General features: G+C 42.8%; 1 protein-coding gene across 5 annotated transcripts in view; it reads left to right on the top strand.

Annotated features, from left to right (window-relative positions):
- Positions 1 to 16,100, top strand: part of CKAP5 (cytoskeleton associated protein 5) — a 96,240-nt gene extending 80,140 nt beyond the window's left edge. For 3 of the 5 annotated variants that reach the window (XM_052652256.1, XM_052652258.1, XM_052652257.1), the window contains exons 33-44: positions 543 to 715; positions 1,865 to 2,038; positions 2,557 to 2,677; positions 8,815 to 8,994; positions 9,562 to 9,749; positions 10,264 to 10,339; positions 11,053 to 11,241; positions 11,334 to 11,471; positions 11,888 to 11,971; positions 12,053 to 12,212; positions 15,103 to 15,254; positions 15,396 to 16,100. In XM_052652256.1, coding sequence (XP_052508216.1) covers positions 543 to 715; positions 1,865 to 2,038; positions 2,557 to 2,677; positions 8,815 to 8,994; positions 9,562 to 9,749; positions 10,264 to 10,339; positions 11,053 to 11,241; positions 11,334 to 11,471; positions 11,888 to 11,971; positions 12,053 to 12,212; positions 15,103 to 15,254; positions 15,396 to 15,641 — 1,881 coding nt within the window. In that variant the 3' untranslated portion in view covers positions 15,642 to 16,100. The remainder of the gene's footprint in view (positions 1 to 542; positions 716 to 1,864; positions 2,039 to 2,556; positions 2,678 to 8,814; positions 8,995 to 9,561; positions 9,750 to 10,263; positions 10,340 to 11,052; positions 11,242 to 11,333; positions 11,472 to 11,887; positions 11,972 to 12,052; positions 12,213 to 15,102; positions 15,255 to 15,395) is intronic. The other 2 variants (XM_052652260.1, XM_052652259.1) reach the window with 2 other exon arrangements.
- Positions 16,101 to 17,632: the final 1,532 nt, after the last annotated feature.

Genomic DNA, 17,632 nt, shown 5'->3' with positions numbered 1-17,632 from the left:
TCACACCACTAGTTTAGTGGTGATACCACAAAAATGAGGAGGTTTTGTTTAATTCTTGACCTTTTTATTTGTAGTTATTCATGGGGCCTTTCCTTTTGTATCCTTTCCTTGTTTCATATCTTCTCTTACTAAAGCAAGTCAGGTTTTAGCAACAGTTGATTTTAAAGGATAGGTAGTGTTTGAAAGTGAACATACCCTAACCTAGGAGATTCTGTTTGCTTCAGCATGGAAATGGAAATTAATTATTGGGTCTTCCAATTATATGAAGATTATATGAGGTTTTTGGGCTTCCGTCGTAGCTCACTCAGTAAAGAATCTGCCTGCAATGCAGGAAACCTGGGAAGATCCCCTGGAGAAGGAAATGGCAACGCACTCTAGTATTCTTGCCTGGAGAATCCCATGGACAGAGGAGCCTGGCAGGCTACAGTCCGCTGGGTCATAAGAGTCGGACACGACTTAGTGACTAAACCACCATATGAGGTTTTTAATTCTCTGAAATTCTAGTAGAGAGGTGAGCTAATAAATGTGGGTTCTATTAACAGCTTTCTGAAAAAGATATGAGCATGCTTGAGGAGAGGATTAAGCGGTCAGCAAAAAGGCCTTCGGCTGCACCAGTGAAACAGGTGGAAGAGAAGCCACAGCGCACCCAGAGCACAAGCTCCAGCACCAGCATGCTGCGCAAGGGGCCAGCGGAGGACATGCCCTCCAGACTCAAGTATGTGGGCTGAGAGGCTCATCAGAGGGCATCTCTGTGGATTTTGCCTGTGTGCTCAGAGCTTATCCTGTAACATAATCTTGAGTTCTTGTAGCCATTATCATGCATGACACAGTGTCTGGGTATATGTCTTGTAACCAAATGTTTAATCCTTCAGTCTTCATTGTCTTTGTCTCAAAACCACTTCTAAATAGTCTTGTGCCTTCTTTCACTGCTTTTCCGTGGACAGAATTATGTATCGCACTTATAGGATGTAAGTACTGCCTGCTGATTTCTCATTAGCAGGGCTCTTATATCTTTCTAACTTCTGACTTGGATTCATCCCCTCTGGAGGGCTACTGGTGTAGATTTATAACCAGGGTGGAGGGTGTCCAAGTAGCCATGAGTCACGCCTTCCCTGAAAGTCCACTGGCTAGCAGAAGTGTCAGCTCAATGTTGTGTGGCCAGAGCATTGGTTCACCTTCTTCCTTGTGTTATGTTTGGTCATGCACAGGTTCCTGTTCTTCTCATAAAGCTGAGTAAAGTGCATGGAACCCAGCATTGGCTTAGGGACTCAAAAAACTGCCTTATATGCAAGACAGCTCTATTTTGGGTCATATCATGAATATAATTTTAACTAATTTGAATTTGGAAACGGTGAATATCTACTGCTTAGATGTAATGCTGGTCCCAACTCATCAAGAGTGAATATTCCTAAAAAGAGTTGATTGTCCCTGAAGTATAAAATTTATTGAACACTGCATGGGATGCTGCTTGTAATTAGAAAAACATAAACACTGGTTAAACTGGTGGAAAAGATCCAGGCAGTCTAGATATTTCTTAGGTTTTTGCCCAGAAGTCGTGACCTTTGAGTCAATATAAATACTCTTTATTATTTACTGCTGGTTGGCTTTAGTGAACTAGAGAGAATACTTATAACTTGGCAGTACTATAAGTACAAGTTAATCTACTCTCTTAGGATATTCATGAACCAGCATTGTTGCCCATTGAAGACACTTGCTTAGAGGCAAGGATTTAAATCATTCAGGGGGGCTGAAACCAGAAGTTGAACATCTGTCTTGCAGCTTTGGGGCTGTTGGCAGTGCTACTCTTTTGCCCTTAGATTCAGAAGTCTCTTTTAGTTCAGGAGCCTCCTTTTGCTTCCCTTAGCCAAGCCCGAAGCATGAGTGGGCATCCTGAGGCAGCCCAGATGGTTCGCCGAGAATTCCAGCTGGACCTAGATGAGATTGAGAATGACAATGGTACAGTGCGGTGTGAAATGCCAGAACTTGTTCAGCACAAACTGGATGACATTTTTGAACCAGTCCTTATTCCTGAGCCCAAGTAAGTTAACCCATTTAAGTATAAGCAGTTCATGATCATCGGAGTGTACATATTAAAAAGAGTTCTCTGTGCAATTAGAACTTTTTAGAATAGATACAGTTTAGTTCAGTCGCTCAATTGTGTCCAACTCTTTGTGACCCCATGGACCACAGCACACCAGGCCTCCCTGTCCATCACCAACTCCCAGAGTTTACTCAAACTCATGCCCATTGAGTCGGTGATGCCATCCAGCCATCTCATCCTCTGTCGTCCCCTTCTCCTCCTGCCCTCAATCTTTCCCAGCATCAGGGTCTTTTCCAATGAGTCAATTCTTCACATCAAGTGGCCGGAGTATTAGAGTTTCAGCTTCAGCATCAGTCCTTCCAATGAATATTCAGGACTCATTTCCTTTAGAATAGATTACTATCTGGCTAGTAGAGGTTCCTTATTGAAACATGGATCTAGTGGGGAATTGCGTAATTCCAACTCAATAGAATACCTTGTAATAATTGAATGTTTTCCTTTGCTCCGCTGTTTAGGATCCGGGCTGTTTCTCCACACTTTGATGATATGCACAGTAATACAGCATCCACAATCAATTTTATTATCTCCCAAGTAGCCAGTGGTGATATCAACACAAGCATCCAAGCTCTGACACAGGTAATGGTGGTATTTGCCCGTGACGGCAGTTCCGTGGGTGACTGTAGAGGCAGCGATAGTGGTGGCTGCACACCGAGTGCAGTGTTCGGGGAGGCAGGGTTTTCAGCACCACCCTGCTGACAGAAGTGCACGGGGGCCACTCTCAGACATCGCCCGCTGCATAGAGCACGCGCATAGAGCCTGCTCTATAGGGTAGCGCTCTAATAGAGCCTTGATTTTTACAACTGCATTCTTTCACCTGAGGCTGGAACATAGCATTGGGTAGGAACCAGCTTTCATGGAGCTTTCTTAGATTTTAGTGGACAGAGACAAACACAAAATATCGATAGTAACTACTGTGCAAATAAAACTCAAATGGGGTGATGGGAGAGAGGAACTAAGTAACTTGGATGGGTAGTTGGGCTTCAAGCAGAGGACAGTTGCTAGAGTACAAAAGCTCTAGAGGAGGAATGACCTTGGTGTGGTCACAGAAACAGTACAGGCCAATGTGCCTGGAACATAGGTGGCAAGAGGGAGAATGGTATGGAATGAAAGTTGAAGGGTGGACAGAGACCAGATCATATAGAGCTGTAAAAGCCCTGGGGTGAGTTGTTTGGATTTTCGGTGTGATCGGAAGTCATTAGAGACTTTTGAGCAAAGAGAAACTACATGTTTTTTAAAAATCGTTCTTCTTCCTCTGCTTCCCTTTCCTAATGATCCAGTCATAAAGCCAGGAGGAGGGTAACACGAAGAAGGCACCTACCTGGTAGCATGGGGTGGGAGTGGAGAGCCGCAGCGGCCCAGTGTGAGGGTCTCCAAGCCCAAATGTTGTGAGGAGGCTGTCATTTGGGAGGGATGACGCAGAGCCAAAGCCGGAAGAAGACGTCCATGGGGGGAGCTGACATGGCATGGTATTAGGACGCCCCAGGCAGGGTGAAGAGGATATTCATGTGTGGTGGAGGGGAGCAGGGCAGCGTGTGAATGGCTCTGAATGGGGACTCAGAGCCCAAACAGTGGAGGTTGGCCTGGGGAAGGGCTTGTGGCAGAGATGGGAGATTGGTTACATATAAAGGGATTGGTCAAATAAATATAATAAGGAAAATGGGGGCCAGAGAGGGCAATAAAATATGGAAGCCCAAGGAAAGAGAATGAACTCTGGACTGGAATTGGATGCGCCAGCATGAGCTCATGGTTTCTATATACAAATACAGGAATAAATGTCAATGTAAATATATGTGCCTGTGTATATATGTGGCATATAATAAATGTATGTTACAGATAATATGCATATATAGGTATATAATACCTATCCAGAATACTTAAGAACTCCTATTAACTCACTGACAAAAAAACAAAACCCAGTTCAAAAATTGGCAAAGGACATGAACAGACATTTCTCTAAAGACAATATACAAATGGCAAATAACCAAGTAAAAAGATGCTCACCATCATTAGTCATTAGGGAACTATAGATCAAAACCACAAGGAGTTACCACTTCACAGCCATTTTTTTTTTTTAATGGAAAATAGCAAGTGTTTGTAACAATATGGAGAAACTGGAACCTGAGTGTATTGCTGGTGGAAACATAAAGTACTGTAACCATTGTGGAAAGTAGTTTAGTGGTTTCTCAAAAAGTTAAATATAGAATTACAATAAGATCCTCAGATCCCCTCCTAGAAAGCAGAGATTCAAACAAATACTTATGCTCCAAAGTTCACAGCATCGACAATAGCCAGAAGGTGGAAATAGTTCAAGTGTCCATCAACAGATGAATGAATAAACAAAATTCATATATACATATATGAATATATATGTATATACATATATATATACACACACACAGTGGAATATTAGAACGAAAAAAGAACGAAATTCTGACACATGCTTCAGCATGGATGAACCTTGAAAGCATTATGCTAATAAAATCAATCAGGCACAAAGGGACAAGTACTGTGTGATTCCACTTACATGAGGTACCTAGAATAGCCAAATAAACTAGAATAGAGTTTACTAGGGGTTGGGCAGGTGGATGGATGGAGAGTTATTATTTTAATGGGTACAGATTCTATCTGGAATGACAAAGTTCTGGAAAAGGTGATGATGGTTATACAACATTGTGAATAAATGTCATTGGATTCTATACTTAAAAATGGTTAAAATGGTAAGCTCTGTGTTATATATATTTTACCATAATAAATAAAACCCTGAACAATAAAACCCTAAGTACCTAGGAATGATCAAGCAGCATTCATATAAGACCTTTATAGAGAAAATTTTAAATTTTGTTGAATGACATTATTTTGTTACATTCCCAAATAAATATACTGTGTTCTCAAGATTCAGTATTATAAAGATGCCAGCTTCTCCTCAAGTTATATCTGTAAATTCAGTGCCATTTCCAATCAAAATCTTAACAGGTTTTTTTTTTTTTCTGAAGTTGAGAAGCTGATTCTAAAATTTATATGGGAAATCAAAGGGCCTAAAAATAGTAAAGACCATGTTTTAAAATAAAAACACAGTAGAAAGGACTTACACCACTGGTATTAGCAGCTATGACAGAGCCACTGTAATCAGGTCAGCATAGCACTGGCCCAAGGAAAGACAGACAGACCATCAGGATGGAACAGAGAGCCCAGAAACAGACTCACATCTAATGGAAACTTAAAGCACAGGAGTCATTAACATCTCTTCACAAATGCAAAAAGTAGAAGATATACTGACCAAATTCTCTGCTGATAACCCAACAACATTTTTAATAAATAATATTAATATCACAAAAGATACTGGCTATTTGAAAAGTATGAAACACCCTAAATCAACATTTTGATTCCACTTGTTTGACTTAGTATGAATAGAATGCTAGATTTCTTATTTATAGTCACTCGAAATTGTTCCATATATTTTGGCATCTAATATATTGATAAAAAACTAGAAAGTTTATTATGTTAGTGACTCAAAAAACTGAGGCTTGAAACTTCTAATCCAATTCTGAGAATATAAAGAAATACTATGTTGTTAAAAAAAAAAAAGAAATTAACGTGATACAGTGTGATGAAAGTACACATTCTGTTCAGATTCCACAGAAATTTATGCTCGTGCCCATTATTTGTCTTCATACGTCATTCAAGATTCTGCATTGTATTTAGTTGCATTGAGCAGCTTCAGCTGCATGTAACAGATTCTGGTAAATTCTCTTATCATTTTTATTCTTTTACAAATATTTTCTAATTTTCCTTGTTATGGCTTGTTAGGTATACCCATCATTTAAAAGTGGACATTTAATTTCCAAATACATGGGGTTTTTAAAGTGTCTTTAATATTAATTTCTCATTTTTATATTAATTTCTAATATACTCATTTTTAAACACTTTCTGCAGTCACGCCTCTGTTTTTTCAGTCTTCTAACTTTATTGAGGCTTTCAATGGCTAAGTCAAAGATCTCCCTTGGTAAATGTCACACTGCACTTGAAAATATGTGAGCTATTAATATCTTTTGATATTGATTTCTAACATAATTCCACAGTGATAAGAGAACAGACTATGATTTCAACACCTTTAGACCTTGAAACTTTCACCTTCTTTTATGTCCCTGGATATGGTCCAGTGTCTCCTAGTTCATTGTCCATAACTTTAAATTCAATGTCTATCCTACTGTGGTGTGAAAATTGTATGAATCTTAATTATATTGAATTGGTTCATACTGTTTTTCAGGTCTACTATATCCTTTTGCTTTTTTCTGTGTATTTGTTCTAGTAACTTTTGAGAGTTTGATATTGAAACTCCAACTAAAAATCTTAATTTATCTACTTAAAAAAATAATTGTAATATTTGGGGCACTATATGTAACTTTGTTCTGTATTTTCCAAGTCTTCTATAAATGTGCTGTCATACTTTCATAGATAAAAAAATAAAAAAGAGGGAAAAAAATCAAAACTCTGAACAGTGAAGGAAACAATTTCCCTCTACAACTATACTGAAGCTACCAAACTCAGAAAAATATATTGCCTGAAGCGCATTTATTAATGAAGAAAAGCTAAAATAAAGTAACTTAGTACTTACACTTAGAAATTAGAAAAATTAAAAAATTAAAAATTTGAGAGTAGGTAATACAGCTAAAATTCATGAAATTCGAAAAGCCAGTTTTGTTTAAAAAAAGCTTTGAAATTAAAATTCCCTTACTAGTCTGATTGGAGAGCAAAAATTATAAGAACCGGGGTGAAAAAGGAAGTAACTGTAGATGTGGAAGAGATTCTTCTAAAAAATGAGATGACACACACGTAACCCTGACGCGGACTAAGCGTGCGTGCAGCTCTGTGGAGACTTGTTCCAGCTGATCCCCCTCCCAGATTTTTTGAAATAACCAAGGAATTTGGGGAAACCATTGAAAAATAAGGAAGGAAACGCAGAACCTAAAATGAAAAGACAAATTTGATCACATAAAAATTTTTAAGATTTTAATTTGGAGAAATTTACTGTATACTGTCAATAAACAAGTGTTATATTGTGGGATATATTTGCATATGACCAATAAAGGACCAATAACTATAGTAAACAGAACTCTTACTAACCCTTGAGAAAAAGAGAACCTAAAAAAATATAAATCAAGGATAAGAATAGGCAAGTCACAGCAGATATCCAAATGGCCAGTAAATACATGTGAAAAGATGTCCAGTACCTCCCCACCACAGAAATGCACATTAAAATAATAAGATCATCACATTTAAACTTTCAGAATGACAAAAGGTAAAATGAGTAATAATACTTCCAGCTGATAGAGACACTGAAAAAACAGTACTCTTACACATTACATGTAGAAATATGAATTATGTGTGTGTTTTTAAAGAAAACAACAGTAGTAATATCTATTATCTCATAATTTTAAATGTTTTATCCTTCAACCTAAAAAGTTAAACTCTTGGCACAAAGAGTTTATTCTTTTTTTCAGAAATTCAAAGACAAATACCTTGAGATATATATATATATATACACAAAAATGTTTATTGTAAAATTATAGTGGACAAGGTATCCAAACGAGTTGATTGGTCAGGGAATGATTAGGTTTTGGTGTGTCTATATGTGGACTGTTATACAGCCTTTAAGAGTAGAATTGTTTCTGTTGACTTTAAGGATTTTTGTAATTTTCTGTTAGGAAAGATAGATGCAGAGAACTGTATATACTATAAATATTCTTATGGAGTAAACCATGCCCTAAACCTTGACCTTCTGCGTGTGTGCATGTGTGGTTATATATGATTCTGTGAGCATGAAAGTATATCAGGCTGTTGATGTTAATTACCTTGGAAAAAGAGTCAGCCCCCCCGCCAATATATATATATATATATTTTTTTTAATTTTGTCCATGTTGAAACAGTATTATTAAACTGTTCCAATTATATAAAAGTGTATGTGCTTATGGGTATACATGCATAAAGAAATTAAAGTAGGACCACCAGCTTCTCAACACAAGATGGCATCATTCACGTTGCACTTTGTAGAGATGGTGCCCCCTGGAGTTGTGCAGTGTAGCATCCTTGCAGGAAAGGGTGGTCATGGATATTGTGATTGTCCATAATGCTTGTCTCAGGGTGTAATTTATGTAATCATAAAAATAAGATCTTTTTACAGTAGTGAATAGAAAGTGTGTGTTTTTCCCATAGTAACATTTTACTATTAGTAACAACCAGTCTACTGAACCAAAAAGAACCTGGACCAAGATGTGGAAAACTTGAGTATTGAATTTGAACTAAGTAGACTGATTTTACTGAGCCTCATTTTCTCATCTGGTAAATGAAGATCTTACATCCAGCCCTGTCTGTTTCTACCTCTCAGAGCTGTTGGAATAATCAAATGACATAATGGGTATGAAAACACTCTCTTTAATAAATTAGCATTTAAACACAAGGAGTATTATCCCCTAAACTAGATGGGAAGCCTCTTAGAATAGGAGCTGCAGTTAACTCACACTATAGTATCTTGCTCTGTAAATATTTATTGAATGAGTCCCTAAGGACTAGTTATTTGTATGTTAAATAATGGAGTTTTTTCAAGCTAAGATATTAGAAGCACTTTGCTAATAAATATTACAGAGACTTGTAGTATCTTCCTGCTACCTAGAAGTATGAAGCTTGGAAAATGCATCTTGGATTTCTGTTATCAGATCGATGAGGTCCTGAGACAGGAAGACAAAGCCGAAGCCATGTCTGGCCATATCGATCAGTTCCTCATAGCTACGTTCATGCAGCTGAGACTCATCTACAACACGCATATGGCAGACGAGAAGCTGGAGAAGGATGAAGTCATCAAGCTGTATAGCTGTGTCATTGGCAACTTGATTTCGGTAAGGCTGCCTCTGCAGAGCCTGAGCTTCCCTTCAGTCTCTCATCCCACCCAGGTTCTCAAGCCTGAGTCGGTCCTGATGTTCCAGTGAAACATGGGAAACACAGGTCATTTGTGGGATTTTTCCGTGTAAGCTATTGACTACTTCCACTGGACGCTGGACAGTGTTCCAGCTCATCTTATTGTGAGGAGACTTACAAACTACCTGGAACTGCCTTCTGCCAGTTTCTTCATCAGTTATGGTTGGGCCCTAGCTGGCTTTTCACAGAAACTGATTGTCAGTAATGACTGTCTCAGGGTGTAATTTACATAATTATAAAAATAAGATCTTTTTACAGTAGTGAATAGGAAGTATGTGTTCACATTAAGAATACTTTTCATAATAGGAGTGAAGCACACCAATTAATTTTCGCTCTTACTGGAGGTTTGGGAGAGTAGTGATCTTTATTTTTTTCCTAGTACTGTGAATTTTTATAAATACAGTATAATCGTTTATGCTGCCCGTGTTTCTGTTCCTCACTGTGTATGTTGAGTTTCACGCCTCTCTAACAGAATTTTCATCGGATAGCTGTTTCAGATGGAAAGCCTCGCCCGGGAGGCTTCCACTGGAGTTTTGAAAGACCTGATGCATGGCCTCATCACCTTAATGCTGGATTCTCGAATTGAAGATCTAGAGGAAGGGCAGCAGGTGGTCCGCTCTGTGAACCTCTTGGTGGTGAAAGTTCTGGAGAAGTCAGACCAGACCAACATCCTGAGGTATATTTGTACTGTGAGCATTAGAGTCTGGAACAGCCTCTCTTTTGTCTACGCATAGAAACCTAAAGGTACTAGACCAGTTGTAAGTTTAGGTTTGTCTGCTAAATTATCACTCTTCTCTTCCTCAAGAACCAAAGGTATTCCAACCTGAGACAGCAGTTACAGTAACAGCTCAATAAGCCAGCCAGTGTTACGACTTTTCTAGAACAGGACCGTGAAATTTGTCAGGCACCTCCTCTTTGGTATACAGTTCATTTCATGTACATTCCTTTCTTACCGACCAGTGACAATGAGAAATAGCTTCAAGCTTTACCATTTACCAGGTGGTAACTTGGAAAGCTTCGATGATGTTTATTTTCTTAATGACTGAGTAATCAAGGGCCGTTCCTGATGCATGAGCTCTTCATTTCTCAGGTGGATAGAGACTGCTTACACTTGGCCTTTCAGTTACTGATTTTAATTGGGATGCAGGCTTGAAACTTATTAATGCTATTGTGTTGGGTTTGTTTTCTAGCGCCCTTCTTGTTTTGCTCCAAGACAGCCTCCTAGCAACAGCCAGTTCTCCCAAATTCTCAGAGCTTGTTATGAAGGTGAAGTTGACATAATTTGATATCTTTTCTTTTAAAGTGTAGGGAAAGAGGATTGAAAGTCAGTCAGCCAGGCACACCTGAGTAATACAATTGTTCTCCATTTTCCCTTTCCTTCTATACCCCCAGTTCAGGCCTAAAAAAATTCCTGGTCTCAAACAGTGAAAAGATAGAAAACTATTTTGTGAATGTCTCCAGTTTTCTTAGAATCTAAAGGCAAGAAGTTTGATGAGACAAATTTCATTTCTCATGGGGGAAAAAATATGTATAGATTTATAATGTTTTGGTCTCTTTTTGAAAAACTGCAGATGAACATATCTGTAACATTATAATACTGTTACTGCACTGTCATAGTGTAAAATATTTTTGTTTCCTCGGAGTAGATTTGATTAGGTAATATGAACTACTCTCAGGAACCAAACATACCCAGGACGGAATTTCCACATTTCCTTGTCATTTAAGGTCCCCTCTCCAGGGTGTGGGAGAGAGGAATGAAGATGGTCAGGTAGACGACTTGTCACACTTTAAGCAGTGACATGGTTGAAGTAAATGATATTGTCCACGTTAGCAGCTGAACTCGACAGTTCATGCGGTGCCACTTGCATGTCCCTGACCATCCTTTAGAGGTGACCCCAGAGCTTAGGGAAACAAATGGTGGCAGAGGTTATCCTCATTCTTCAGTGACTCCATCTGACTTTCGTTTCCTTTTTAAATAGTGTCTCTGGAGGATGGTTCGACTACTGCCTGATACCATCAACAGCATTAATCTGGACAGAATTCTTCTGGATATACACATTTTCATGAAGGTCTTCCCCAAAGAAAAACTCAAGCAATGCAAAAGTGAATTTCCCATAAGGACCCTAAAAACACTGCTGCACACTCTGTGCAAACTGAAAGGGCCCAAGGTGAGTGAGAGCCGCAGGCGTCCCCGTGGTAGCTTAAGAGAGCGTCACGGATGTGGCGCTGCTGCCAGTCAACACGCACGCTTCTCCCGCAGATCCTAGACCACCTGACTATGATCGACAACAAGAACGAGTCAGAGTTGGAGGCCCACCTCTGCCGGATGATGAAGCACAGTATGGACCAGACCGGGAGCAAGTCTGATAAGGAAACAGAAAAGGGCGCATCTCGAATTGTGAGTGTCCTGACTTGAAAGACTGAGAGAAGTGGTCTTGCCAAAGGGAGAGGCCGCTGGAGCCTGTCTTCCTCAGGGCCGAAGGTGGAGGCTCAGGGATTAGTCCAGTCACCTTGAAGTTCTCAAATATCAGCTCTCACCTTGTGCTTTTTGTCCCTAACAAAAGTTTCTGTGTCCATGCCTAAGGCATCGATTGGTCCCCAGATAAATGTAGGGAGGGACTTTCCCCCCTAAGTTTAGTTGAAAACCTGAGACTGTTAATGTTTCTGCCGCAGCCTCCGCAGCTCTGCTTCTGTTATCTGCGGAACATACCAGGAAGGACTGAAGTTTGAGAGAAGATATTCGTGTCTTATCCAACCACTGGTTCCTGACTAATAACTCAGATCTAACCAATGGTTCCTTCCTTGTGTCTTTAGGATGAAAAATCATCAAAGGCCAAAGTGAACGATTTCTTAGCTGAGATTTTTAAGAAGATTGGCTCTAAAGAGAACACTAAGGAGGTGAGAGGGAAAAGGTTGACCCAAATGGGGATCTGCTTTATGGAAGAGAGTCACTAACATCCGTCTCCACCTCCTTTTCAGGGCCTAGCAGAGTTATATGAATACAAGAAGAAATATTCGGATGCTGACATTGAACCATTTCTGAAAAACTCCTCACAGTTCTTCCAGAGCTATGTTGAGAGAGGCCTTCGGGTGATTGAGATGGAGAGGGAGGGCAAAGGCCGCCTTCCCACCTCGGCAGGTACGGCTCCCCCGGCGCCTCCAGGACAGGCTCAGGCCGCTCCCTGCCTCGCCACCAGGCTGCCGCTGGGTCTGCGTTTCTGTCCCTGCCTCTCAGGCGTAACGGCCACAGTGAGGCAGAGTGGCCAGCCCTCACTCAGCCTCGATCCATGTCAGGGTCCAGCACCGGCCGCGCGCTGTCCTTGGAAACAGCCTGTGCACTGGGCCTGGGCCTCCACGCTCTCTTGGTCCCCTCCTGCCTCCCTCCTGCCCCCAGGGCTCTCTGGCCGATTCTTCCTCTCCAAGCTCTTAATGTTGTTGTCGCCCTGGGTTCTTACTCTCACCTCCGTAACTAATCCTACTTCTCTCATCACTTTAAATACACTTTCTATGCCAGCAAAGCCCAATTTTCTCTGTTCTCCAGCTCAGACATCCTCCCTGCTCCCAGCTGAGAGCTCATGCCTGACATCAAACACCAAGTTCCTGGTAGTCCCCAAAACCTGCTCCAGTGGCGTTCCTCTCCATCTCACTGGATGGCAGCTTTGTTCTTCTGGTTTGCTTAACCCCCAACTTTTGAGTTTTCTCTTCCCCTCCATCAGGGAATCCCTGTGAGGGACTTGTCATGTGGTCCAGTGGTTAAGACTCCGTGCTTCCAGTGCAGGGGACGCAGGTTCAGTCCCTGGTTGGGGAACTAAGATCCCGCTTGCCACATGGTGCAGCCAAAAAAAGAGAGAAATCTTTCTGACTTGACTTGCCAACATACAGGGAATCCACCCGCGCTTCCGCCCTCCATTGCCACTCCCTGCTTCTCTTACGCGGATTACAGCACTGAGCCCCATCTCCCATAGTCACGTCCACACAGAGCATCAAAACCACGCTCCTCAGACGCTTTCCAAAGGCTCTCCCTTTCATTCAGCGGAGCAGAAAGCCTTACACGAGAGGTCTGACATGATGTGGCCTCCTGATCCCTCTAGAACTGTCTCCCTCCTGCTGCCCTCTCTGACTTCTGTCCCACGGCAGCTTCACTTGGCCCCCTCGCCATCCCTGGGGCACGCCAGGCACACACCTTCTTACGGCCTCTGCGCTGGCTGTCTCTTGTTTAGATTGCTCTTCTCCACGACAGTCTTGTTTCCTCCTTCTCATCTGTGTCACTCAGTGAGGCCTGATCCACAGCTTGCAACCCACCCCTCACTCCTCCTAGTACTTCACCCCCCCTGACATACACCGTAAAACATGATGCTCATTAGATTGATTGATTGATTGATGTCTGTTTCTGCTAAAATTTAAAATTCACAAGCGTAAAGATTTTTATCCATTTTGTTGCCTGGCACATAGTAGGCACTCAGTAGGTATTTTGTTGACTAAATATGAGTGAATGCCTGTCCTGATGTTAAGCTGGAATATTACTGTCCGCACAGTGAAGAAAGCCTGTGTTAGAGAATTACTGCTCAAGGATCTAGAGACAAAAGGAAGACTTTGGAGGTGTGGGAAAAAATAGCCCAGAGCCTTAAACCAAAACAAGGTCTAGCTGCTGCAGTCCTCTCACCAGGCAGAGCCCTCACAGTGGTCCTGTATTTAGTTCTTTGCAAGGGCAGTGGCGCTCACCTACTCTTAGCTCCGAACTCTGTGCCTGTGAGACTTCGTCTGCGCGTCTCAGGTTCTCTCTCACCACGTACCTCTCTAGGCTGCAGTGTCACTTGTCTTGTTTCTTCTTATTGTTTTTTTGTTGTTGTTACTGGGTTTTTTTGGTTTGTTTTTGTTTTCCCCATAGTTGGTCTTGTCCTTAAATCCCGTAAGTTACGCTTCTCCACGACCCAGAGTCCCTTCTGGAAGCACAGTGAGCTGTGTCAGGGGCCGCATGCGGGCGTCCCTGGTTGAGGTCATCGGGACAGGGCCTCCGTCTCTCATGTCCAGAGTCCCTTCTGGGAAAGTTTGACATTTGCAGCGCAGGCATGTAACCCCACCGGTAACTAAATGCCTGAAAGTGCTCAGGCTTCCCACGTCTCTGCGTTATTCTTCACTTTTCGCCCTCAGCGTATTCTCATCTGTACATGAAAGGATCCCTGTTTCTCAGGAGTAGCCTGCTTTACTTTGTTCTGTTTGCCATAGAGGCTTTTCTTCCCCGTTCTCTTGGCTTATGTGATGTCTTTTCATTGATATCAAATTGGATATTTTAAATGCTTGCATTTTGTGGTGGTTCTCAGAAATTTAGAACTGTGATAGATTTTGTTTTGGTTTGATTTGGCTCTGGTTTTCCCCACTCCTCCCAGAATATTGATCTCAATGCTCCCGCTCCTCCTCCTCCTCCTCTCTGGACACCTCAGTTTCCTCCTCTTCCTCCTGAGTTCCTTGCTGTCCTCCCTGATTGGAATAAGAACGTTCCCCTGTGTATCACCTGGTCGAAATCAAGTCTGATTCTTGAAAGTATTTAAAGTCCTTTAGGTTCTTTACTTGGGCACTTAGCATTTACTCAGGAGTAGCTCAGGCTCTTTGGATTGCCCAGTCCAGCCAGGGGTGACAAGGATAAACCGCTGCGGAGCTCAGGAGGCAGAAGGGCGGCCCAGCTCAGCACTCAGCACCCTTCTGGGGCCTCCCTGGTGGTCCAGTGGTTAAGACTTCTTACTTCCATTGCAGGGAGTGTGGGTTCAGCCCCTGTTCAGGGAACTAGATCCCACATGCCACAGGATGAGGCCAAAAAAAAAAAAAAATCCAGTGCTTTTCTCTTACCAGTTTTGGAAGTTCTCATTAAGTATATCTTATGTATCTCAGAGTATCTTTTATCACCAACTCCAGGTAGTCATCAGGCAGAGCGGTTATATTCAAGGCCCAAATCGTTCCCTTCAGTGGGAGATTTAACAAGGGCAGTCAGGGCAGGGGGTATATATCTGAATACTCCTACATTTCCCCCTTAGGCATCTCCCCTCAGATGGAGGTCACGTGTGTGCCCACCGCCACAAGCACAGTGTCCTCCTTAGGTAACACAAACGGAGAAGAGGTGGGGCCATCCGTCTACCTGGAGAGGCTGAAAATCCTCCGGCAGCGATGCGGTCTGGACAATACAAAGGTACTGCTCGTCTCCTGTGGGGAGGGTGGTGACCAGCAGGTCAGGCCAGGGTGGCCAGAGAGGCTGCGACCCAGCCTCGGCATGTGTTGCTCCAGAGCCACCTCCCGACCCGCTTGACAGCACACCTCCTTCTCTCGACAGCAGGATGACCGACCTCCGTTGACCTCTTTGCTCTCCAAACCAGCAGTTCCCACCGTGGCCTCCTCCACAGACATGCTGCACAGCAAACTCTCTCAGCTCCGCGAGTCGCGGGAGCAGCACCAGCACTCAGACCTGGACTCCAACCAGAGCCACTCTTCAGGAACCACGACCACCTCCTCCTCCTCCACAGCTAACATTGATGATTTGAAAAAGAGACTGGAGAGAATAAAGAGCAGTCGCAAATGAACCGCCCCCCTCCCCTGGCGCCCTGCAGCTTTAGCTGACTAAGCTAGGAGTCCTCATAGTTGCATCGGCCTCGGCAGGCCTAGTGTGCACAGACTGGCTGTGTGTATCACGCCATGGACCTGGGGGAGGAGTCGTCGTGGCACAAGTCTTTTGCACATCGTCCGCTTCTCTCCGCCAGCATCCTGCCTCTCTAGAAGACTGTCTGTGTCTTAGTTTAGTGTACAGACCTGTAAACAGCGGGCCTCCTCTCAGCTCAGACTAGTTTCCATATCCTTTTCTTTTTAATTGCTCATTTGTAAAGTTGTCCTAATCTTTCCTAGCTTTTAACTATTAGAAACTCTTGACTAGTTTTCCTTTGAGTTTGTGAGCTCTTGTAGCCCTGAAGGGTCACTGTATTCTGTATGAATGCATGGCATGATACAACTAATTTAAGAGTCTTTTATAAATAAAGTTTGCATTAACTATAACTGTGTTCCAAGATGCTCCGTGTCAGGGAGTATTGGGCAGCTGTCCATTGCCTCTTCTTGAGACCTGCTGGGTGCTCAGCCAGTTAGAGAAAGGCCCATCATCGCTCCTTGCGGAGCTCTACGTCTTCATGGCCCACAGGCTTGATGCTGTCTTTCACTCCTTTGGAATAAGAGGAACTCAACTCTCCTGCTTTCCACATGCAGCTCCTAGGAGAGCAAAGAAATCTTTCTTCCTTGTTCTGAGATTTTTAGTCGCGATGTCCATCCCATCATCACCATGGTTCCGAGGAGCTCTTCGGTCTCCTGCCACTTGCTGCCTGGGCGCGTGTGACCTTGTGCCCAGGGGTCAGCTGGGCCACAGCGGCGGTCACAGCACAGCCAGACTTGGGGCCACCCTCCTAAAGAAATACGGAGAGCACAGGGCTTCCTGCCCGGTTAGCAGAGTCTGAATCTAGACGAACAGTTGCTTCACACTCTGTCTCAGTAAAGATTAGAAATAGGGCCTCCCTGGTGGCCCACTGGCTAAGACTCCGCAGTTCCAAGGTGTCCAGGATCTATCCCTGGTCAGGGAACTAGATCCCACATGCCTCAACTAAAAATACAACTAGCCACAACTGAGATCTGACACAGTTGAATAAATCGTGTTTTTAAAAAAAAGCTAGAAATAAGCTGAGGGCTCACCTCTGCAGTACATTCCACAAGGCCCCCTTCCACAGTCAGAAAACAGTTAAGTCAAAAGCACTTTTCTGCACACCTCTTAACTGGTGTTCAAGAAATGAAAGGGTGATGGGAAATGAATCCTCTGTTGATTCTAGTCATGATTTTCAGATGGTCCACATGCTGCCTGAAACAATTTGTCTCTCCCTTCTAATAGGAACATAGAAGTAAGCCTTTCACTGAAAGGAAGACAGAGAAGGAACGTATTTAGAAGGAATGGCTGTGCTTGGATCTTGAATTAGCACAGCTAATTTGAAAAAGTGGCCATCAGTCTTGTGAGAAGGTACGCCCTTGTTGAAAAAGCAGATTTGGGGTATTACAATTAACAATGCCTTCCCCCTGCTCTGGGTTAAAGCTCTAGGCTGCCAAGATCCTGCACGCTGACTGAGTTTCCAGTTTTTACCCTACTTTCTGGTCAACTAGAACCTAAGAATGAGGAACTCAGTCCTAATTCTTCCTTGATGTATTTTTAAAAAATGAGAATGGGAAAAAAGGAGAGGAAGGGGAGAGGTGGATAAAGATACCTACCTTAGGTCCCCTCCAGCCTTAAACCATGAAATCTAAAGATCTTAGTTCCTAGGCCCAGAAGGTGACCACCCATGCTCCCCCCACCTCTGAGCCCGGGGTTGAGAATTCCACGTGCTAGATGTGGTCACCGAGAGATCAGTGTCTCACACCAGAGGCAACTCCCTGGCACACACATCATAGGCTGCAGTGCCCGCTTCCCTGAGTCAAACACACACCCAACAGGAAGAGCAATACGCCGAGGTCAGCTAGAAACTAGAGCTACGTTGAAGGGCAACGATG

This window comes from Budorcas taxicolor, chromosome 15, assembly GCF_023091745.1.
Source record: "Budorcas taxicolor isolate Tak-1 chromosome 15, Takin1.1, whole genome shotgun sequence".
Taxonomy (NCBI): Eukaryota; Metazoa; Chordata; class Mammalia; order Artiodactyla; family Bovidae; genus Budorcas; species Budorcas taxicolor.
Note: the sequence above shows the minus strand (reverse complement) of the source record. Positions and strands in the feature narration are given on the sequence as shown.